General features: G+C 41.1%; 4 protein-coding genes across 4 annotated transcripts; all 4 read left to right on the top strand.

Moving 5' to 3' along the window:
* Nucleotides 1-257: 257 nt before the first annotated feature.
* Nucleotides 258-6,928, top strand: p2rx7 (purinergic receptor P2X, ligand-gated ion channel, 7). The gene is made up of 13 exons (XM_088008608.1): nt 258-624; nt 1,325-1,472; nt 1,551-1,622; nt 2,144-2,216; nt 2,454-2,550; nt 3,128-3,208; nt 3,422-3,557; nt 4,295-4,431; nt 4,557-4,647; nt 5,242-5,307; nt 5,532-5,636; nt 5,712-5,819; nt 6,322-6,928. The coding sequence occupies exons 1-13, from the start codon at nt 503-505 to the stop codon at nt 6,814-6,816; spliced, it is 1,731 nt and encodes a 576-aa protein (XP_087864734.1). The 5' UTR covers nt 258-502; the 3' UTR covers nt 6,817-6,928.
* Nucleotides 6,929-7,616: 688 nt separating this feature from the next.
* On the top strand, nt 7,617-9,865 carry LOC148157578 (nuclear factor 7, brain-like). Its single transcript, XM_088008607.1, has one exon. It carries the CDS (start codon nt 7,784-7,786, stop codon nt 9,206-9,208), a length of 1,425 nt encoding a protein of 474 aa, XP_087864733.1. The 5' UTR covers nt 7,617-7,783; the 3' UTR covers nt 9,209-9,865.
* Nucleotides 9,866-15,161: 5,296 nt separating this feature from the next.
* Nucleotides 15,162-18,979, top strand: LOC148157577 (P2X purinoceptor 7-like). Its single transcript, XM_088008606.1, has 8 exons — nt 15,162-15,263; nt 15,477-15,612; nt 16,350-16,486; nt 16,612-16,702; nt 17,293-17,358; nt 17,583-17,687; nt 17,763-17,870; nt 18,373-18,979. Exons 2-8 carry the CDS (start codon nt 15,496-15,498, stop codon nt 18,865-18,867), a joined length of 1,119 nt encoding a protein of 372 aa, XP_087864732.1. The 5' UTR covers nt 15,162-15,263; nt 15,477-15,495; the 3' UTR covers nt 18,868-18,979.
* A 682-nt stretch (nt 18,980-19,661) lies between these two features.
* LOC106933135 (nuclear factor 7, brain-like) lies at nt 19,662-21,911 on the top strand. The gene has a single exon (XM_088008605.1). It carries the CDS (start codon nt 19,827-19,829, stop codon nt 21,249-21,251), a length of 1,425 nt encoding a protein of 474 aa, XP_087864731.1. The 5' UTR covers nt 19,662-19,826; the 3' UTR covers nt 21,252-21,911.
* The last annotated feature ends 1,756 nt before the right edge of the window (nt 21,912-23,667 follow it).

Here is a 23,667-nt window from a genome sequence, read left to right as displayed (position 1 = left end):
TGCCGAACAACGTACAATTAGTTAAAAATCTGGGCAATGCCGCCATCTAGTGGCCATTAAAATCGGTGCAATACTGCCATCTAGTGGCCAATAAATCGGTGCAATACTGCCATCTAGTGGCCATTAAAATCGGTGCGGAGAAGAATAGGAAGTAGTTGAAATAACCAATTCAAAATTATGAATTTACAGAAAAACATAATTTAATTTAAAAATAAATTATTATAATTATAATTAAAAGTTGGTAATTAATTATTTCAACCCGTGAATAAAATATTTCATCAACCATTGATTTAAGATTTTAGTTAAACTATTTTTCAGAGCTACTATCATAAATAATGATCTATTGTGTTGATCTGATCAGAATGTGGGTTAAAGACGCCGCAGCAGCTGTGAGGATCCGCAGCCGGACATGTGACCCGGTCCACAGGAAGAAGAGTCACACCGAGGTTCCTCCTGCGGTCCTCAACCCAAGTCCAGCCGACTCTCTGACACTCCTCTCGGCATGCCTGGCTGCGACCCGCTCGGCCTCTGTCAGTACCAAACCAGCAAGCTGGTCCGGATCCAGAGCGTCCGGCTCGGTTCGCTCAAATGGAGCCTGAACGGGGCGATCCTGCTGTTTATCTGGTGAGAAGAAATATTTCACACCCCCGCATCTTCCCGCAGGGAGAAGCCGCACTTTCTGCTGCATTTCACTGGTTCCGTTAGGATCATTTCACTGCTGAACGGTTCTGAAACCGACCCGTTCACTCCTGATCTGCTGCACTTGTTCTGAATTTAGATTTTAAAAGCCTTAAATAAAAGAATCGCCTCGTTTTGTAGCGTCTCAATTTGAATAAATAGTTTTTCTGCAGACAGTTGGAGCTGAATTCATGGAAAAAGATGCAGAAACTGCATATTATTAAAGCAACTAATCTGCAATAACAGCTATGAAATGCAACTTAAATGTAGAAATAATTAAATTCAGCAAAATTAACTCTTAAATACAAAATCTAGATATAAAATCACGACTAAAAGTAAGTTTTGATTTTAGGAAGTTTACTAATAAAGACTTTCGCTGTTTACAGTTTTTAAAGCTGATAAATTTAAAAGTTATTAAAAATCAACAGAAAATGGTTTCTGAGATCTTTGTGTTGATTTGATTCGTTTGGTTTTCTTCAGACATGATGCTGTGGATTATGATGATCGTTTCAGTTTTTCTCCATATTGTTTTTAGGGAGAAGACGTTTTTTTCCCAACAAGCTGTACTATTAAAGTCTCTTTTTCCTGTTTTCCTGGCATAAACTTTAATACTGAACGTGATTAAGGTGTGTTTTCTCTATCTCAGCATCGTGATGCTGTGGAACAGGAAGTACCAGGAGTTTGACCTGGTGGTGAGCTCCGTCACCACCAAGGTGAAGGGTGTGGCTCAGACTCACCTGACGGGGGTCGGGAACTTGTTGTGGGACGTGGCCGACTACAGCGGCTCCTCTCAGGTGGGAGATTCATTATCTGCCAACAATATATTCATATTGCTGAAAAAAGTTCAAAGACTTTTCTTCTTCTCTCTTTAGGACAGAAACTCCTTCTTTGTGATGACCAACGTTATTGTGACAAAGAATCAGAAGCAGGGAAAATGTGCAGAGGTGCTTTAAATATTAACTTGCAATGTTTTTGTTTTCTGTTATTTTATGTCTGTAAATTGTTTTGTTGTTTCAGCAACAAGGCAGCTGAAGATGCTTTACATGAAGAAAACAAAAAAACTATTTCCAAACAAAAAACATCACAGTAACAAAATAAAGAGAAGTGATGAAAACTTTGAGTCCAGACTATAAATAAAATGGATTTAAAGGAAGTCAGTGTTTCAGCAGTTTCTTAGTTTTCTGGAAGTTTGTTCCAGATTAGAGGAACATAAAAACTGAGTGAAGCTTCTCCATGTTTGGTTCTGGTGGAAATGTGTAAAAACTTTAAAATGATCAAAAAGTCAAAAACCTGCAGAAGAAAATCACTTTAAGGATTATAAACTGGAAAATGACTGAACATCAGTGACATGTTGACATTCGATGCAGGTTTATCTCCTTCACTTGTATTTCACTCAGGTTGTGTGATTAAAGTGTTCAGCACCATAATAAAATTGGACTTAAAGTTCTGCCTGTTTGTCTCCCAGGTTCCCTCTAAAGGCCGGCTGTGTCGCTCGGATCAGGACTGTGAGGAAGGAGCCTGGGACCAGCAGAGTCACGGTAAACCCACTGGTTTCACTGGACGGCTGCAGAAACAGAAGTTTAAACAAACTGGATCCAGTTTCAGAGAATTAGCCTCAGTGTTGCTCCTTCACGTTAATCACTAACCTGCATGCAGGCTGCAGCTGCTGCACTAAACACATAACATCTGTATTCATCCGGTTCCTGCTCTGCCGTTTGGTTCAGCTGCAGGAATCTTTCTGCGGTAACAAACTCAGGACCGTTTTCCTCCTGCAGGGATTCAGACCGGATCCTGCATCAGGTTTGATGTGATGAAGAAAACCTGTGAAGTTTCTGCTTGGTGTCCGATTGAAACCCAGACAAACCCTCCAAGGTCACTGAGTGTCTCTATTTATGTTTTTGATAGTTTTTTATAATAAAAACTATTCTTCTGAGTTTGCTCTTGTTTTTATATCTTCTATTGAGAATGTCCTTTCAGTTGCACAATCTGCTTTTCTATTACACAGTATTGCAGTAATTTCACAATTGCACTTTTCTATTAAGTAAGAAATGCAAGTGAAATCACACATGAATAATTTTGTTCACATGATAAGTTATAGAAATCATGCCACACCATCATTCTCCAGCTACTTCCTGTTACCTTCATCTTCATAGTTTCTGTCAGTGGTAACATTCAGTTGTTGATCATGTGATGCAAAAAAAATATTTCTGTTGCAGTTTTGTGAAATAAACCAATTTCACACAAAAAATGCACCTCATCTTAGCACCAAAACTTTTTATCGACAAAAGTTTTTTTTTAAATTGGTGTTTTTCCATTAAGTGAATTTATTTTGAAAGAACTTCAGAAACTCTTAAGAACTGTTGATCAAGACTGCAGGAACTGGTTTTGCTTAAGATGATTTAGGACTTTTACACAGTTTTTTATGTGATAACAAACATTTATTTTTCAGACCTGCTCTGCTGGCAGCAGCTGAAAACTTCACCGTCCTCATCAAGAACAACATCAGATTTCCAGCCTTCAACTTCATCCGGTGAGACTCTGAAACTTTTTCAGGAACTTTTTCAACCTTCAGATCCATCAGACGCTCCAGGAGTTTCTCTCAGCCTTTTAAATTCAGATTATGCACAACAAATGTTGTCTCAAGACCATTAACTAGGAATAAAGAATGGATGTAAAGAAGTTTATGTTCGGTTAAATTCAGCCGGCTGTTTCCTGACTCTCTGACTCTGGATCCTTCTCGCAGTCGGAACATCCTCCCTCAGATGAACGACGCCTACCTGAGGAGCTGCCACAGAGCCAACGACTCGCTCTGCCCCATCTTCCGACTGGGAGACATGGTGCGAGAGGCCGGGGAGAAGTTCTCCGACATGGCTGTGGAGGTAGAGGCGCTCTGCAGGAACCTCCAGAATGCTCTGGAAAACATTTTTTTATCCGACCGGCTGAATGCAGGATGGGAGCAGAAAGATTTTCCTGTTTCCCTGTTTGGACCTTTGCTTGTCCTGAGAGAGAAATGAAACTGATGCTAAAAATAAAAACGGGAAGCAGCGACCTTCAGTTTCTAAGGCGAATGTTTAAAGGTTCCTGATGATGTTTCATCATTTTCACTCTGAACTAAAATGGGTTTTATTGACATATTGGAGAAGAAGCATTTCTCCCACCTGTTATATAAGTAAGAATTGAACAGCTTTTAAAAACTGACTTGCAGGAGGTGATTGTTTATTAACTCATTTTATGCTACATGTTCATTTAATTGTCGTTAGTTTGTAAAAAATTATATTTTGCTTTGACACTAAAGGTTTTTATTTTTGTGCTTTTTGTAAAACAAAAAAAGCCATTTTCATGTTTGAAATTGAGAATTTCGTTCTAAAAATGAGAAAAAAGCTTCAACATTGACTCTAACAGCTTTAACCTCCTAAAGTAAAAGTAGTGATAACATCTCCAAAACGTAATATATCTACAGTAAAGCATGGTGGTGGCAGTGTGATGGTTTGGGGCTGGTAACATATTTTTGGTTCATACAGAAAAGCCTGAAAATCAACAGCAAATATCGAAAATATTAAATTAGAAATGTGTAGGAGTCCAAGGGGTTAACTGTTGTTTCCCCTGTTGGCCACAGGGGGGCGTCATCGGTATCCAAATCAAATGGGACTGCAACCTGGACCGGTTGATGCAGCGCTGCCTCCCCAGATACTCCTTCAGACGGCTGGACGAGAGGGAGAGCAACAAGACGCTTTACCCCGGACTCAACTTCAGGTGAAGGTCATAAGTTCATCAGTCGCCATGGAAACCGTGACAACAAAGAGTTTGAGTGATTAACACCTGGAGGTTCTGGCTGAATAGATTTGATGTAACAACAAAACTTGTTCTCGTTTCCTCAGGTTTGCGAAGTACAACACGGTGAACGGCGTGGAGGAGCGAACGCTCTACAAAGCCTTCGGGATCAGATTCGACGTCATGGTGTTCGGACAGGTTGGTCTTTATCTGACCTTTAATTTAACGTTCCTGCTTGGATCTTTGGGTTTGGAAGACGGTCAGATCTCTGATAGAAAAGGAGACGCTGTATTTAAAGAGATTAAAGATTCTTGAATGTAATGACCCTGAAACAACAGAGTCATCTCCCTCATCCTTCCGTCCAACTTTCTTAATGTCCTCAAGTTTCTCAGACCGCTGGTGGTCCGTACCGTGGACGGGGTTATGCGTTGTTGATGGCCACTTTTTCCTGTTTCTGCTGTCAGGCCTTTATTTTGTAGTTTCTAATTAACTAAAGGATCATTAATGTTTAACTCTGGATGGTGGCTCTGATTCCTCCTCGTTGTTCAACGTAACATTTTTGGTCCTCAAAATGTTTGGACAAAATGTCCGTATTAAGCAACACATTTTCCTGAAACGATGTTTGTGGCAACATTTAAGATCTGGTGTTTTTATTGATCCCAGAATCAATAAAAACACCAGGAGAATTAATTGGATAATTATTTCCCCCCTGAGGAACTCCTGGCCTCCATGTTTCTGAATGTTTGGTTGATGCTGTGGAGATAAAATCTAAGCGTTTGGTTTGTGTTCCAGGCGGGGAAGTTCAGCTTCATTCAGCTCATCGTCTACATCGGGTCAACGCTGTCGTACTACGCTCTGGTGAGGAGTCACACATCTACAGATGACGAAAACATTTCAGACTGACATGGACGGATCTGCAGTCCGTTTATGTTCACTGACTAGAGAAAGGCTTGTAATTACTTTCCCTGCCACTAGATGTCACTAACTTCTCAGCATTTTGTGTCTGACATCAGTTTTGAGACGATGTCCAGTGGTTCTGGAATAAAGTCGTTGATTTTCTCCAGTCTGTTTTAAACCCCCAGACGACGGTGTTGATCGACTGGCTGCTGGAAACCAGCTGCTATTCTGCAGACGTCGGACAGAACTACTCTGAGAGGAAAGTGGAGTCGGTCCCGGACTCGCAGCAGGTGAGGATGTGACCCGGCGTTGTTGGGCAAAGCGATCGGTACCTGAAGTCCATCATCCCTCTGCCCGTGTTGCAGTGCATCCTCTGCGTGTCGTACGTCGATGAAGAGAAGCTGCGGCTGGTCAAGAGGTCGCGCAAGAAGAGTCTCCAAAACATAAAACCCATGTCGGTTCTGCCGCGCAAGGTAAAGCTGGTTCTGTAAGAAACCAGAACAGAACCGGTCCAAACCTGCATGAACCACTTCAACATGAAGTTACTGCAGTTTTAGGTTTTCCACTGTTCACACTGTAATTCATTTTAATGCGTTTAATTTCAATAATTTCCAGCTGAATTTGATGGTGATTAGAAAACGATGCAAACAAAATAGACTCAAACCAGGATCATTGTAATTTTTAAGGTTTTTCCTTCAGAGTCATTGCAGCAGAGCTGGACTCGGGTTTTAGCTGCAGAACAAAACATTTAGTTTTTCTACCAGAACCAGAGCAGAGTAATGACTTTTCATTGTGGCTCATTCCACTGAGCCGTGCAGCACTGCTAAACTTTTTATGCTCAGACTTGTTCATTAGAGCTTTTCCAGTTGGACTCTTACTGGTCGGGTTCAACCAAAACCTGTCACTCTAAATGTCTCATAATTCATAATCTGAGTTTCATTCCTGAAGCTGCAGACATTTCTGTCCCCTCTGCAGGACTCGGGACACCTGAGAGCCGCTCTCTGTCTCCTGCAGCCGGACGTCAACGCGGACGCTCAGCCTCCCCAGGACCAGAAACCGACCTCTGACCCCAAACGGCGCCAGCCAGGCTGGTGTAAATGCGGCTGCTGCACTTCCTCTGCCCCCCAGGAGGAGCTGTGCTGCAGGCGGAGCGACGGCGCCTGCATCGCCTCGTCTCCTCCGTTCAGGCGGCTGGTGTTGGACCGCTGGCTGCTGCAGGCCGTCCTGCTCTACCAGGACCCTCTGTCTCCCCCTGCTGGCGGGGCGCAGCCCGCCGCCCTGCGCCACTGCGCCTACAGGCAGTTCATCAGCTGGAGGTTTGGGGTTCCTCCTGATGACTCCCACCCTGTCATCCCCAGCTGCTGCGTCCAGAGGATCAGGGAGGAATATCCCAGTCCAGACGGACGCTACAGCGGCTTCAGGCCCGTCAGAACCGTCTCTGTCCCGACCCGAAACAACGGGGAGCTCTGAAACACAGATACTAACAGCTTTCTGTTACTTTGAGATACAAAAAAGAAGAAATGTGTCAAGTTTGTTCAGTTTGGTGAAAAACTTCACAAAGCAAATAAATAATTTTGTCTAATATCGTCTGATATTTCCTCGGTTTGAGACATTTGAGGTTCTGGTTCTTCCAGTTTAGCTGCGGCTTTGTGTCAATGCATAGAATTTAAATTCAATTTAGAAAATACCTTATTGATCCCACAGGGAATCTTAGATGTTTTTTTAAAACGGACATGAAAGCCTCTGGTAAATATTAAAGGTCAGTTCTCAGTTTTTTCCTGTTAATAAATGTTAAATGGGTAAAAACATAAATTAACTGTTTTCACTGCTCACATATTTAAGTGACTCCCTGTAACAAGCAGGAGGCAAAAATCACATTCATGATAAAATGGATTAACTAGGAAACCTGAAGCTTTTATTGCAGGAAAATAAACTGAAAAATCTGCAACAAAAAAAAGAGATTTGCAAATGACAGATTGTTTTTTTAAAATAAACATTACAGCATCAGATAAACAAAGATCATCTTTCACTTACAGCTGAAGATAAAAACATTGAACTATTTAATGCTGAATTTAATTCAAGGGAAACTCAAGAGTTGATCTCTCTATTGTTTCAGCAAATAATTTGTGTTCCTTTTCGAGGTTTAGATTAAAAACAATTTGATTATTAAAATGTAAAGTAGCTCCTTTCTAACTGACAAGGAAATTAAACTGCAGTAAAAGAAGCACAGAGTTCACCTGAATGTTACACAACAACCTGTCTGACTGGAAACGTCACTGAGAGGAAAATGAAAGTATTTTAACTGAGCTGAACGGAGCTGAGACGCCATTACAGGCTGGAGATCTGAGCTGAAACACGAATGTTTACTGGAATCTAAAGAAAAATCTGCAGAAACTTTGACTTGGTGAGTTCTGGTTCTGGAGGATTTCAGTCCAAAATGGCTGAAAACACTGCTCTGTTTGAACGTTTCCTGAGCTGCCATGTTTGTTCAGAGACGTTCAGAGATCCTGTGTCTCTGAGCTGCAACCACAGCTTCTGTTCAAGCTGCCTGCAGAAATTCTGGGAACAAACTGGAAACAAGAACTGTCCCATCTGCAAAAGGAAATCTTCTAAGGATTATCCAGACATAAATTTCTCTCTGAAGGAACTGGCTGAATCTTTCACTGGAAGACAGAAACCTGGATCATCAGAGACAGAAACAGGAGCAAAGCAGCTGATGGTCTGCAGTGAACACCAAGAAGACCCTAAACTGTTCTGTGAAGACGAGCTGAGAGCTGTGTGTCCTGTCTGTGAGTTTTCTCTCCACCAGAGTCACAAAGTGGTTCCTGTTGAACAAGCAGTCAGAGATCTGAAGGAGCAGCTGGAATCTGACTTAAAGTCTCTGCAGGACAAGAGGAAGAAACACAAACAAGTGGAGAAAACATACAATGATATGACTGAACACTCCAAGAAGCAGCTGCTGTCCACAGAGAGACAGATCAGAGCAGAGTTCAACAAGCTCCACCAGTTCCTGAGAGAGGAAGAGGAGTCCAGACTGGCAGCTCTGAGGGAGGAAGAGGAGCAGAAGAGGAAGACTATCATGGGAGAGATGAAGAGGATTGAGGAGCAGATCTCCTCTCTGTCAGACAGCATCTCTGCTGTGGAAGAAGAGCTGCAGAAAGACAACGTGTCGTTCCTCAGCAGTTATAAAGCCACTCAGAGCAGAGCCAGAGGTCAGAGGTCACTGCCAGATCCACAGCTGGTCTCAGGAGCTCTGATAGATGTGGCCAAACACCTGGGCAACCTGTCCTTCAGAGTCTGGGAGAAGATGAAGGACCAGGTGAAGTTCAGCCCCGTCATTCTGGACCCAAACACAGCGAGTAGATGGCTCTCTCTGTCTGATGATCTGACCAGGGTGAGAAATGGAGACACAAAGCAGAAACTTCCTGATAATCCAGAGAGAAACACGAAGTATAACCATGTTTTTGGTTCTGAGGGTTTCAGCTCAGGGAAACACAGCTGGGAGGTGGAGGTGGGAGATCATCCTGACTGGGATATTGGTTTGGTTAAAGAGTCTGTTGACAGGAAGGGAGAGAGGTATGCTTCACCAAAATATGGAATCTGGTGTTTATGGCATCGTGATGGAAAATACACTAATGGTGTTGGTCAGACTGTCACAGTGAATAAGAGTCTCCAGAGGATCAGAGTCCAGCTGGACTATGACAGAGGGGAGGTTTCCTTCTACGACTCTGAAGAAAAGAGTCACATCTACACTCACAGAGACACTTTCACTGAGAAACTCTTCCCTTATTTTTATGTTTTTGATGCTACTGATGCCAAAACTTCTGATATCAAAATCTGTCAAACTGATATTTCTGTTTAAAATTCAAAGTTTTGTGTTTTTATATCTGAATTATTTTTACACTTTTAGTTCAGAGTTTCTATCTGCAGTCTGAACAATATTCTTATGAAATTATTAATAATCATCTTTGATTATTGAAGATTCTTAAATGTTTTTGAAAATAAGAATCTAAATGTTTTACTAAAAAACTACATTCAAAATTAAACCATCATTTCATGGATCTGCTGTTAATTTTGCGAAATTTGTATAAAAACATGTTAATTTTTGAATGTTTTAATCCCAGTTTTTAATATAGGAGAAAATTTAGAAAATATTCAAGAAAATGTTTTTCAAACTGGACAAAATATTTTATCATCTGTTTTCATTCAATAATCTGTCTCACTATAATTTGACTTTTCTTCACATTCTATTATTTTTTTCTAACTATTTTGTAAAAACTATTTACAGAATTTCATAAAGATCTCAGATTCTTAACTGGGTTTTCTTGTTTTTGTTGATTTTAATTGTAACGATTCATGTTAGCAGGAAAACAGAAAGTTAATATTCAGATTCAGTTTCTCTGTTTTCTGTTCACTCAATTGATTTGTTTTTTATTCATCAATACACAATTTATTTACATAATATTAAACTGTTAAACTGACAGAAGTTTCTCAAATTAAAAACAAGTTTTTACTCTGAGGCAGTTTTTGTTTTTCCAGAAATGAGTTCATGTGCTGAAGTGGTGATGGAAACATATTTACTGAATAAGTTCTGATGTAGTGAAGATTTGACTCACCGGACTGATTAGTTTGTTTATCAGGACAGAAACAGTTCTACCAATCAGGACTGTTTCTGTCCATATAAACTGTTTATAGAACATTAACAACTAATAGCAACACTTTCCTGAAAACCTTCCTCCATTTTCCCTGCTAGTTTTCAGCCTCCACTTCCTGTTTATTACAGTCATGTGTAAGAAACATCTGATGAAATTATTCTTTGTAGTCCAGGTTTGGTCAGCCATCTTGGTTTCCTGTTTTAGGTTTTTACATCCTAATATTCTGTATTTCAGTTTTCTGTTATTATTCTGCTGTGCTGGTTCTGATCCCACAAAGATCCTGAGCCTCATACATTCAGCCAGCATTGTGAAGGTTCAGCCAAGGTTCTGAACTGGGAATGAAGTTGATAAAAAGGTCAGAGGTCGTTGTTCTGGATTTAGAGATAAAACCCCTCGTCTTGGTTTAGCTTCTCAAATTGTTTTCTTTTTTTATTACTTTATTTCTTTTGCTTCTGAAAAGCAGAAAATCTGATTTTAATGAACATTAAACCAGTAAACCAGTGACTGACTGTCAGGAACATCTGGAGCGTCCAGTGAACGTCTGGTTGTCTTTATGCTCCAGCTGCTCTGACTTTCTCTGCCTTGTTTTTCAGCTGATCTGATCCACATCAGATCAACTCTGGAGTCTTCTTGGGTCTTTAATCTGGTTAATCTGGTTGAAACATTACAGATAATCACATGAATCCATCTGCAGGTTCTGCCACTGATGATGCAAAAGATTTCCTGATGCAACTTCCTGTTTCCACACAGTGACTGTTAGAATCTGGACCGGTACTGGACTGATTCTGAGCCTTCAAATGATTTTAACAGAAGTTTCACATAACTTAGAAAAATAATGTTTGTTTTAGCCACAAAATGCTTCTGCTCAGCAGCAAACAACAAATCCCAACTACAGCACAGAGCAGCTCATCCATGTAGCCTGACGTAGAAACATTTAGCTAGACAATGTCAGACACTGAGAAGTTTTAATTATTGTTGTCAAACATTCTGAAGCCAAAAATACCTCAGAAATGTACAGAGCCAAGCAGGAGAATCAACTCATTTAAAGTTTAAACTCAGTTTCCAGAGGTGGGGACTCGAGTCACATGACTTGGATTCAAGTCGTTAAAATCAAGACTTGAGATTTGACTTGAAAAAATGCTTGACTTGAAGCTCTTTTCTTGAAAAGACTTGATATTTTACCCAAAGTCTTAAAGTTTAAAACACATTATTTATAAAGTGGCCCCATTAATTCATTTCACTCATCCCGTATGAGTGAAATGACGCAGACCGTTCCTCTGTTTTCCCGCTGCTTCCTTCCTGCCAACGAACTAGCTATCGTCGTGTTAGCAACTCTGAGTTACGTTGGTGATGCCGCTTATCTTTCACATGTGTGCTATGTTTAGTCATGCTGTTTAAATCCGGTGATTCAAATGTATCAACATTAATGTCCACAGTTTTAGATCAGGAAGCTAATGTGCACCGTGTTAGCTCAGAGAGCTAATGTGCACCGTGTTAGCTCAGAGAGCTAATGTACACCCTGCTAGCTCAGGGAGCTAATGTGCACCGTGTTAGCTCAGAGAGCTAATGTGCACCGTGTTAGATCAGGAAACTAATGTACACCGTGCTAGCTCAGGAAGCTAATGTGCACCATGTTAGCTCAGGGAGCTAATGTACACCGTGCTAGCTCAGGAAGCTAATGTGCACTGTGTTAACTCAGGAAGCTAATGTACACCATGTTAGATCAGGAAGCTAATGTGCACCGTGTTAGCTCAGGAAGCTAATGTACACCGTGTTAGATCAGGAAGCTAATGTGCACTGTGTTAGATCAGGAAGATAATGTACACCGTGCTAGCTCAGGAAGCTAATGTGCACCGTGTTAGATCAGGAAGATAATGTACACCGTGCTAGCTCAGTAAGCTAATGTGCACCATGTTAGCTCAGGGAGCTAATGTACACCGTGCTAGCTCAGGAAGCTAATATGCACTGTGTTAGCTCAGTAAGCTAATATGCACTGTGTTAGCTCAGTAAGCTAATATGTACCGTGTTAGCTCAGGAAGCTAATGTACACCGTGTTAACTCAGAAAGCTAATGTGCACCGTGTTAGCTCAGTAAGCTAATGTGCCCCGTGTTAGCTAAGGAAGCTAATATGCACCGTGTTAGCTCAGTCAGCTAATGTGCCCCTTGTTAGCTAAGGAAGCTAATATGCAGTTTTAGCTCAGGAAGCTAATGTGCCCCGTGCTAGCTCAGGAAGCTAATATGCACCGTGTTACCTCAGGAAGCTAATATGCACTGTGTTAGCTCAGTAAGCTAATGTGCACCATGTTAGCTCAGGAAGCTAATATGCACCGTGTTAGCTAAGGAAGCTAATATGCACCGTGTTAGCTCAGGAAGCTAATGTGCCCCGTGTTAGCTAAGGAAGCTAATATGCACCGTATTAGCTCAGTAAGCTAATGTGCCCCTTGTTAGCTAAGGAAGCTAATATGCACCGTGTTAGCTCAGGAAGCTAATATGCACTGTGTTAGCTCAGTAAGCTAATGTGCACCATGTTAGCTCAGGAAGCTAATATGCACCGTGTTAGCTAAGGAAGCTAATATGCACCGTGTTAGCTCAGTAAGCTAATGTGCACGTTTTAGCTCAGTAAGCTAATGTACACCGTGCTAGCTCAGTAAGCGAATGTGCATCGTGTTAGCTCAGTAAGCTAATGTGCCCCGTGTTAGCTAAGGAAGCTAATATGCACCGTGTTAGCTCAGGAAGCTAATATGCACTGTGTTAGCTCAGTAAGCTAATGTGCACCATGTTAGCTCAGGACGCCGGTGGATAGTGAGCGGGCTCCGGATCAGACAGCAGGTTCTGGACCTGAACTCAGGGAAGAAAGTTTCTCTCTGTCCCATCATAATGATGAACCGGGTCCAGTTCCATCACAGGTTGGATGGTGGATTCATGAGGGAAACTCTGGTTTCTTTACATCCCTTTTCCACTCTGCTCCCGTATTTTCCCATAAATATCCGTTCATCCCCACACGGCTCTTATGTTAGTTTTACTCCCGCCTCCTCTGACGGCAGCACTGGACAGAGACCTTTCCCATATTCTTATCAAATCCAAAATTTGACAGTACGGGTGTATTTTGAAGACACCTATGCTGGGAAATTATATTGACAGTAAATAGATTGTTTACTGCAGTCAGTGCAGTAAGTTTACTGTTTTTTCCAGTTTTAAAACTCATCAAATGGTGGCATGATGGTCACAGAAACCGTTTCCAAGTGGTATAATTTTACTAGAAAACAAATCAAAATCCAGTAAATGTGCTTTCTTTCAGAAATCGCTGTAAAAGTAAAAAATAGTACAATTGTAAGGATCCTGAAGGTAGCGCTGTGGGGTAGTGCTGAGTGTTTCTGGATGGTAATGCAGCTCATTATTTTGCGGCAAGTTTGATTCACGTAACATGTTTTTATCAATACTGGGATGTGAAACTGGCTGTAGATTTAACCCCACTTGGACTGACATATTTATTTTACCATCACATCCAAATTTAAAACCACTGGGCTTTATTTGCAATAAGGTCATTGCGTGTTTGATTTTAAAAAGAACACATGGTCTATTATTTACATTTAGCATAATTGGAACATTATTTATTTTTTTTAAAGACTCAAAATAACTTGAAGTTCAAAGCTCCCAACTTGAGACTTGACTCAGACTTGCAGCACAGTGACTTGGTCCCACCTCTGTCAGTTTCTCACAAACACAAAGAGCCTAGCATAAATGTCTGGCTGTTGAACTGGACCATTCCAGGTCGCTATCAGGCTAATTTTCTTTTAGCAGCTTTACTAATCATTACCAAGGCTCATTAAAAAAGTCTTAATCTTGGCTTTTTTCTATTCTCCCTCTTTCTCCCCCCCTCCCCTCTGAAGGATAAGTCCTTTTTGAGACATTGTTTTGCTAATTTAACTTCTGACCGGAACTTTGGACGTTTGGATTCTCATTGCAGCTCGTTACTGGTGAAGCTGCTGTACCTACAGCGGCCACCAGAGGGCCCCAACAGCATTTTATTTAGTCTTTTTGTCCATAATGATTTCTATATACATTATCAAATATATATTATTGTAAAAACAAATCACTTCATAGTGAAACTGTGTGTTTTTGATATTATGACATAAATTATTACTGTTGAAAATGGACTATTGTAACTTTGTGTATATCACTTTAAGAGCTCAGCAAGCAGTCTGAGTAATGTCTGCTGTGATTGGTTCATTGGAATTTCAGGCTACCAATAGCTGTTACTTTTGTTAGAGCACATGTTCAGTGTTGGATAATTAGAAAGTTCACGGGAGTAATCGACAGAGATCGTTAAAGCTGTTTAAGAGATTGTTCAAGAGCCTGGGAGCGTGTCAATGACTAAAAATCACTCTCAGCTCTATTAAAGAAAGTTTGGACTTGCAACCTCTCCTCTCATCCTTTACCGGATGCTCGTGGTGGCTGTACCTTAAGAACTGACACTTTCATAAAGGGAGCACAACAATTACCAAAAAAATCGGCTCCACTAAGGGGGCCCCTTAGTTTACAGTTATTTTACAGCTCATATAGTTCAGATAAAAAAATCACATTTTTGAGATTCATTCATTTTTTACCTTTAGTGTAGAAAATGCTACACTAAAGGTAAAACTGTATTTGGATGAATTAAATGGTAAAACCCTTTTTTGTGTCTTTTATTGCTGTTTGTTTTATTCAGTCTGAAAATCTGCTGTTACATCTGAATTCATCAGGATTTGTTCCCATTTCAATTATGTTTTTTCTCTTGTCTGCACTTTGCAGAGTTTAAATTTAAACCTCATCCACACCTTTCATTTCTCCTGTCACTGAATAAATCACTAGTTTTTCAGATCAAACATGTTTTTCACTATCAGTGACACAAAAACTGCAGGAAGATGAACTAATATGAACATGATTATTTTATACTTGCAGGATAAAGTTTTGTGAAATAAACCAATTTCACACAAAAAATGCACCTCATCTTAGCACCAAAACTTTTTATCGACAAAAGTTTGTTTTTAAATTGGTGTTTTTCCATTAAGTGAATTTATTTTGAAAGAACTTCAGAAACTCTTAAGAACTGTTGATCAAGACTGCAGGAACTGGTTTTGCCTAAGATGATTTAGGACTTTTACACAGTTTTTTATGTGATAACAAACATTTATTTTTCAGACCTGCTCTGCTGGCAGCAGCTGAAAACTTCACCGTCCTCATCAAGAACAACATCAGATTTCCAGCCTTCAACTTCATCCGGTGAGACTCTGAAACTTTTTCAGGAACTTTTTCAACCTTCAGATCCATCAGACGCTCCAGGAGTTTCTCTCAGCCTTTTAAATTCAGATTATGCACAACAAATGTTGTCTCAAGACCATTAACTAGGAATAAAGAATGGATGTAAAGAAGTTTATGGTCGGTTAAATTCAGCCGGCTGTTTCCTGACTCTCTGACTCTGGATCTGTCTCGCAGTCGGAACATCCTCCCTCAGATGAACGACGCCTACCTGAGGAGCTGCCACAGAGCCAACGACTCGCTCTGCCCCATCTTCCGACTGGGAGACATGGTGCGAGAGGCCGGGGAGAAGTTCTCCGACATGGCTGTGGAGGTAGAGGCGCTCTGCAGGAACCCCCAGAATGCTCTGGAAAACATTTTTTTATCTGACCGGCTGAATGCAGGATGGGAGCAGAAAGATTTTCCTGTTTCCCTGTTTGGACCTTTGCTTGTCCTGAGAGAGAAATGAAACTGATGCTAAAAATAAAAACGGGAAGCAGCGAACTTCAGTTTGTGAGGCGAATGTTTAAAGGTTCCTGATGATGTTTCATCATTTTCACTCTGAACTAAAATGGGTTTTATTGACTTATTGAAGAAGAAGCATTTCTCCCACCTGTTATATAAGTAAGAATTGAACAGCTTTTAAAAACTGACTTGCAGGAGGTGATTGTTTATTAACTCATTTTATGCTATATGTTCATTTAATTGTCGTTAGTTTGTAAAAATTATATTTTGCTTTGGCACTAAAGGTTTTTATTTTTGTGCTTTTTTGTAAAACAAAAAAAGCCATTTTCATGTTTGAAATTGAGAATTTTGTTCTAAAAATGAGAAAAAAGCTTCAACATTGACTCTAACAGCTTTAACCTCCTAAAGTAAAAGTAGTGATAACATCTCCAAAAAGTAATATATCTACAGTAAAGCATGGTGGTGGCAGTGTGATGGTCTGGGGCTGGTAACATATTTTTGGTTCATACAGAAAAGCCTGAAAATCAACAGCAAATATCGAAAATATTAAATTAGAAATGTGTAGGAGTCCAAGGGGTTAACTGTTGTTTCCCCTGTTGGCCACAGGGGGGCGTCATCGGTATCCAAATCAAATGGGACTGCAACCTGGACCGGTTGATGCAGCGCTGCCTCCCCAGATACTCCTTCAGACGGCTGGACGAGAGGGAGAGCAACAAGACGCTTTACCCCGGACTCAACTTCAGGTGAAGGTCATAAGTTCATCAGTCGCCATGGAAACCGTGACAACAAAGAGTTTGAGTGATTAACACCTGGAGGTTCTGGCTGAATAGATTTGATGTAACAACAAAACTTGTTCTCGTTTCCTCAGGTTTGCGAAGTACAACACGGTGAACGGCGTGGAGGAGCGAACGCTCTACAAAGCCTTCGGGATCAGATTCGACGTCATGGTGTTCGGACAGGTTGGTCTTTATCTGACCTTTAATTTAACGTTCCTGCTTGGATCTTTGGGTTTGGAAGACGGTCAGATCTCTGATAGAAAAGGAGACGCTGTATTTAAAGAGATTAAAGATTCTTGAATGTAATGACCCTGAAACAACAGAGTCATCTCCCTCATCCTTCCGTCCAACTTTCTTAATGTCCTCAAGTTTCTCAGACCGCTGGTGGTCCGTACCGTGGACGGGGTTATGCGTTGTTGATGGCCACTTTTTCCTGTTTCTGCTGTCAGGCCTTTATTTTGTAGTTTCTAATTAACTAAAGGATCATTAATGTTTAATTCTAGATGGTGGCTCTGATTCCTCCTCGTTGTTCAACGTAACATTTTTGGTCCTCAAAATGTTTGGACAAAATGTCCGTATTAAGCAACACATTTTCCTGAAACAAGATGTTTTCTTGCTTTGTTCTGATTGGTGGCAGCATTTAAGGTCTGGTGTTTTTATTGATCCCAGAATTGGATAATTATTTCCACCCTGAGGAACTCCTGGCCTCCGTGTTTCTGAATGTTTGGTTGATGCTGTGGAGATAAAATCTAAGCGTTTGGTTTGTGTTCCAGGCGGGGAAGTTCAGCTTCATTCAGCTCATCGTCTACATCGGGTCAACGCTGTCGTACTACGCTCTGGTGAGGAGTCACACATCTACAGACGACGAAAACATTTCAGACTGACATGGACGGATCTGCAGTCCGTTTATGTTCACTGACTAGAGAAAGGCTTGTAATTAATACCCCTGCCACTAGATGTCACTAACGGCTCAGCATTTTGTGTCTGACATCAGTTTTGAGACGATGTCCAGTGGTTCTGGAATAAAGTCGTTGATTTTCTCCAGTCTGTTTTAAACCCCCAGACGACGGTGTTGATCGACTGGCTGCTGGAAACCAGCTGCTATTCTGCAGACGTCGGACAGAACTACTCTGAGAGGAAAGTGGAGTCGGTCCCGGACTCGCAGCAGGTGAGGATGTGACCCGGCGTTGTTGGGCAAAGCGATCGGTACCTGAAGTCCATCATCCCTCTGCCCGTGTTGCAGTGCATCCTCTGCGTGTCGTACGTCGATGAAGAGAAGCTGCGGCTGGTCAAGAGGTCGCGCAAGAAGAGTCTCCAAAACATAAAACCCATGTCGGTTCTGCCACGCAAGGTAAGGCTGGTTCTCTAAGAAACCAGAACAGAACCGGTCCAAACCTGCATGAACCACTTCAACATGAAGTTACTGCAGTTTTAGGTTTTCCACTGTTCACACTGTAATTCATTTTAATACGTTTAATTTCAATAATTTCCAGCTGAATTTGATGGTGATTAGAAAACGATGCAAACAAAATAGACTCAAACCAGGATCATTGTAATTTTTAAGGTTTTTCCTTCAGAGTCATTGCAGCAGAGCTGGACTCGGGTTTTAGCTGCAGAACAAAACATTTAGTTTTTCTACCAGAACCAGAGCAGAGTAATGACTTTTCATTGTGGCTCATTCCACTGAGCCGTGCAGCACTGCTAAACTTTTTATGCTCAGACTTGTTCATTAGAGCTTTTCCAGTTGGACTCTTACTGGTCGGGTTCAACCAAAACCTGTCACTCTAAATGTCTCATAATTCATAATCTGAGTTTCATTCCTGAAGCTGCAGACATTTCTGTCCCCTCTGCAGGACTCGGGACACCTGAGAGCCGCTCTCTGTCTCCTGCAGCCGGACGTCAACGTGGACGCTCAGCCTCCCCAGGACCAGAAACCGACCTCTGACCCCAAACGGCGCCAGCCAGGCTGGTGTAAATGCGGCTGCTGCACTTCCTCTGCCCCCCAGGAGGAGCTGTGCTGCAGGCGGAGCGACGGCGCCTGCATCGCCTCGTCTCCTCCGTTCAGGCGGCTGGTGTTGGACCGCTGGCTGCTGCAGGCCGTCCTGCTCTACCAGGACCCTCTGTCTCCCCCTGCTGGCGGGGCGCAGCCCGCCGCCCTGCGCCACTGCGCCTACAGGCAGTTCATCAGCTGGAGGTTTGGGGTTCCTCCTGATGACTCCCACCCTGTCATCCCCAGCTGCTGCGTCCAGAGGATCAGGGAGGAATATCCGAGTCCAGACGGACGCTACAGCGGCTTCAGGCCCGTCAGAACCGTCTCTGTCCCGACCCGAAACAACGGGGAGCTCTGAAACACAGATACTAACAGCTTTCTGTTACTCTGAGATACAAAAAAGAAGAAATGTGTCAAGTTTGTTCAGTTTGGTGAAAAACTTCACAAAGCAAATAAATAATTTTGTCTAATATCATCTGATATTTCCTCGGTTTGAGACGTTTGAGGTTCTGGTTCTTCCAGTTTAGCTGCGGCTTTGTGTCGATGCATGAAATTTAAATTCAATTTAGAAAATCCCTTATTGATCCCACAGGGAATCTTAGATGTGTTTTTAAAACGGACATGAAAACCTCTGATATTAAAAGTCAGTTCTCAGTTTTTTCCTGTTAATAAATGTTAAATGGGTAAAAACATAAATTAACTGTTTTCACTGCTCACATATTTAAGTGACTCCCTGTAACAAGCAGGAGGCAAAAATCACATTCATGATCAAATGGATTAACTGGGAAACCTGAAGCTTTTATTGCAGGAAAATAAACTGAAAAATCTGCAACAAAAAAAGAGATTTGCAAATGACAGATTGTTTTTTTAAAATAAACATTACAGCATCAGATAAACAAAGATCATCTTTCACTTACAGCTGAAGATAAAAACATTAAACTATTTAATGCTGAATTTAATTCAAGGGAAACTCAAGAGTTGATCTCTCTATTGTTTCAGCAAATAATTTGTGTTCCTTTTCGAGGTTTAGATTAAAAACAATTTGATTATTAAAATGTAAGGCAGCTCTTTACTGAACAAGGAAATTAAACTGCAGTAAAAGAAGCACAGAGTTCACCTGAATGTTACACAACAACCTGTCTGACTGGAAACGTCACTGAGAGGAAAATGAAAGTATTTTAACTGAGCTGAACGGAGCTGAGACGCCATTACAGGCTGGAGATCTGAGCTGAAACACGAATGTTTACTGGAATCTAAAGAAAAATCTGCAGAAACTTTGACTTGGTGAGTTCTGGTTCTGGAGGATTTCAGTCCAGAATGGCAGAGAGAGCTCTGTTTGAACGTTTCCTGAGCTGCCATGTTTGTTCAGAGACGTTCAGAGATCCTGTGTCTCTGAGCTGCAACCACAGCTTCTGTTCAAGCTGCCTGCAGAAATTCTGGGAACAAACTGGAAACAAGAACTGTCCCATCTGCAAAAGGAAATCTTCTAAGGATAATCCAGGAGTAAATTTCTCTCTGAAGGAACTGGCTGAATCTTTCACTGGAAGACAGAAACCTGGATCATCAGAGACAGAAACAGGAGCAAAGCAGCTGATGGTCTGCAGTGAACACCAAGAAGACCCTAAACTGTTCTGTGAAGACGAGCTGAGAGCTGTGTGTCCTGTCTGTGAGTTTTCTCTCCACCAGAGTCACAAAGTGGTTCCTGTTGAACAAGCAGTCAGAGATCTGAAGGAGCAGCTGGAATCTGACTTAAAGTCTCTGCAGGACAAGAGGAAGAAACACAAACAAGTGGAGAAAACATACAATGATATGACTGAACACTCCAAGAAGCAGCTGCTGTCCACAGAGAGACAGATCAGAGCAGAGTTCAACAAGCTCCACCAGTTCCTGAGAGAGGAAGAGGAGTCCAGACTGGCAGCTCTGAGGGAGGAAGAGGAGCAGAAGAGGAAGACTATCATGGGAGAGATGAAGAGGATTGAGGAGCAGATCTCCTCTCTGTCAGACAGCATCTCTGCTGTGGAAGAAGAGCTGCAGAAAGACAACGTGTCGTTCCTCAGCAGTTATAAAGCCACTCAGAGCAGAGCCAGAGGTCAGAGGTCACTGCCAGATCCACAGCTGGTCTCAGGAGCTCTGATAGATGTGGCCAAACACCTGGGCAACCTGTCCTTCAGAGTCTGGGAGAAGATGAAGGACCAGGTGAAGTTCAGCCCCGTCATTCTGGACCCAAACACAGCGAGTGGATGGCTCTACCTGTCTGATGATCTGACCAGGGTGAGAAATGGAGACACAAAGCAGAAACTTCCTGATAATCCAGAGAGAAACACTAATTACACCAATGTTTTTGGCTCTGAGGGTTTCAGCTCAGGGAAACACAGCTGGGAGGTGGAGGTGGGAGATCATCCTGACTGGGCTTTGGGTTTGGTTAAAGAGTCTGTTGACAGAAAGGGAGAGAGGTATGCTTCACCAAAATATGGAATCTGGTGTTTATGGCATCGTGATGGAAAATACACTAATGGTTCTGCTGGTCAGACTGTGACAGTGAATAAGAGTCTCCAGAGGATCAGAATCCAGCTGGACTATGACGGAGGGGAGGTTTCCTTCTACGACTCTGAAGAAAAGAGTCACATCTGCACTCACAGAGACACTTTCACTGAGAAACTCTTCCCTTATTTAGGTGTTGGAAAATCTGCTGATGCCAAAACATCTGAGATCAAAATCTGTCAAACTGATCTTTCTGTTTAAAGTTCAAAGTTTTGTGTTTTTAATTTCTGAATTATTTTTACACTTTTAGTTCAGAGTTTCTATCTGCAGTCTGAACAATATTCTGATGAAATTATTAATAATCATCTTTGATTATTGAAGATTTTTTTAAACGTTTTTGAAAATCAGAATCTAAATGTGTTACTAAAAAACTACATTCAAAATTAAAACATCATTTAATGGATCTGCTGTTAATTTTGTGAAATTTATACAAAAATATGTTAATTTTTGAATGTTTTAATCCCAGTTTTTAATATAGGAGAAAATTTAGAAAATATTCGAGAAAATGTTTTTCAAACTGGACAAAATATTTTATCATCAGTTTTCATTCAATAATCTGTCTCACTATAATTTGACTTTTCTTCACATTCTATTATTTTTTTCTAACTGTTTTGTAAAAACTATTTACAGAATTTCATAAAGATCTCAGATTCTTAACTGGGTTTTCTTGTCTTTGTTGTTTTTAATTGTAATGATTCATGCTAGCAGGAAAAATGAAAATTAATATTCAGATTCAGTTTCTCTGTTTTCTGTTCACTCAATTGATTTGTTTTTTATTCATCAATACACAATTTATTTACATAATATTAAACTGTTAAACTGAAAGAAGTTTCTCAAATTAAAAACAAGTTTTTACTCTGAGGCAGTTTTTGTTTTTCCAGAAATGAGTTCATGTGCTGAAGTGGTGATGGAAACATATTTACTGAATAAGTTCTGATGTAGTGAAGATTTGACTCACCGGACTGATTAGTTTGTTTATCAGGACAGAAACAGTTCTACCAATCAGGACTGTTTCTGTCCATATAAACTGTTTATAGAACATTAACAACTAATAGCAACACTTTCCTGAAAACCTTCCTCCATTTCCCTGCTAGTTTTCAGCCTCCACTTCCTGTTTATTACAGTCATGTGTAAGAAACATCTGATGAAATTATTCTTTGTAGTCCAGGTTTGGTCAGCCATCTTGGTTTCCTGTTTTAGGTTTTTACATCCTAATATTCTGTATTTCAGTTTTCTGTTATTATTCTGCTGTGCTGGTTCTGATCCCACAAAGATCCTGAGCCTCATACATTCAGCCAGCATTGTGAAGGTTCAGCCAAGGTTCTGAACTGGGAATGAAGTTGATAAAAAGGTCAGAGGTCGTTGGTTTGTCTTTATGCTCCAGCTGCTCTGACTTTCTCTGCCTTGTTTTTCAGCTGATCTGACCCACATCAGGTCAACTCTGGAGTCTTCTTGGGTCTTTAATCTGGTTAATCTGGTTGAAACATTACAGATAATCACATGAATCCATCTGCAGGTTCTGCCACTGATGATGCAAAAGATTTCCTGATGCAACTTCCTGTTTCCACACAGTGACTGTTAGAATCTGGACCGGGACCAGACTGATTCTGAGCCTTCAAATGATTTTAACAGAAGTTTCACATAACTTAGAAAAATAATGTTTGTTTTAGCCACAAAATGCTTCTGCTCAGCAGCAAACAGCAAATCCCAACTACAGCACAGAGCAGCTCATCCATGTAGCCTGACGTAGAAACATTTAGCTAGACAATGTCAGACATTGAGAAGTTTTAGTTATTGTTATCAAACATTCTGAAGCCAAAAATACCTCAGAAATGTACAGAGCCACCATGAGAATCAACTCATTTAACGTTTAAACTCAGTTTCCAGAGGTGGGGACTCGAGTCACATGACTTGGACTCAAGTTGTTAAAATCAAGACTTGAGATTTGACTTGAAAAAAAGCTCAAAGACTCGGACTTGACTTGACTTGAAGCTCTTTTCTTGAAAAGACTTGATATTTTACCCAAAGTCTTAAAGTTTAAAACACATTATCTATAAAGTGGCCCCATTAATTCATTTCACTCATCCCGTATGAGTGAAATGACGCAGACCGTCCCTCTGTTTTTACGCTGCTTCCTTCCTGCCAACGAACTAGCTAACGTCGTGTTAGCAACTCTGGGTTACGTTGGTGATACTGCTTATCTTTCACATGTGTGCTATGTTTAGTCATGCTGTTTAAATCCGGTGATTCAAATGTATCAACATTAATGTCCACCGTGTTAGATCAGGAAGCTAATGTACACCGTGCTAGCTCAGGAAGCTAATGTGCACCGTGTTAGCTCAGTAAGCTAATGTGCACTGTGTTAACTCAGGAAGCTAATGTACACCGTGTTAGCTCAGTAAGCTAATGTGCACTGTGTTAGCTCGTTAAGCTAATGTGCACCGTGTTAGTTAAGGAAGCTAATATGCACCGTGTTAGCTCAGTAAGCTAATATGCACCGTGTTAGCTCAGAAAGCTAATATGCACCGTGTTAGCTATGTAAGTTAATGCGCCCCGTGTTAGCTCAGTAAGCTAATATGCACTGTGTTAGCTCAGGAAGCTAATGTGCCCCGTGTTA

This window comes from Poecilia mexicana, unplaced genomic scaffold, assembly GCF_051168715.1.
Source record: "Poecilia mexicana isolate PSO_F unplaced genomic scaffold, ASM5116871v1 scaffold_9, whole genome shotgun sequence".
NCBI classification, from domain to species: domain Eukaryota; kingdom Metazoa; phylum Chordata; class Actinopteri; order Cyprinodontiformes; family Poeciliidae; genus Poecilia; species Poecilia mexicana.
Note: the sequence above shows the minus strand (reverse complement) of the source record. Positions and strands in the feature narration are given on the sequence as shown.

Bases quoted from the DNA above. Each gene is read 5' to 3' on its own strand.
- LOC148157578 (XM_088008607.1), top strand. From the start codon at position 7,784: ATGGCTGAAAACACTGCTCTGTTTGAACGTTTCCTGAGCTGCCATGTT.
- LOC148157577 (XM_088008606.1), top strand. From the start codon at position 15,496: ATGAACGACGCCTACCTGAGGAGCTGCCACAGAGCCAACGACTCGCTC. The intron at 16,487-16,611 runs GTGAAGGTCATA...TCGTTTCCTCAG, and splicing joins TACCCCGGACTCAACTTCAG to GTTTGCGAAGTACAACACGG. The intron at 17,359-17,582 runs GTGAGGAGTCAC...TTAAACCCCCAG, and splicing joins CGCTGTCGTACTACGCTCTG to ACGACGGTGTTGATCGACTG.
- LOC106933135 (XM_088008605.1), top strand. From the start codon at position 19,827: ATGGCAGAGAGAGCTCTGTTTGAACGTTTCCTGAGCTGCCATGTTTGT.
- p2rx7 (XM_088008608.1), top strand. From the start codon at position 503: ATGCCTGGCTGCGACCCGCTCGGCCTCTGTCAGTACCAAACCAGCAAG. The intron at 2,217-2,453 runs GTAAACCCACTG...TTCCTCCTGCAG, and splicing joins CTGGGACCAGCAGAGTCACG to GGATTCAGACCGGATCCTGC. The intron at 4,648-5,241 runs GTTGGTCTTTAT...TTTGTGTTCCAG, and splicing joins ACGTCATGGTGTTCGGACAG to GCGGGGAAGTTCAGCTTCAT.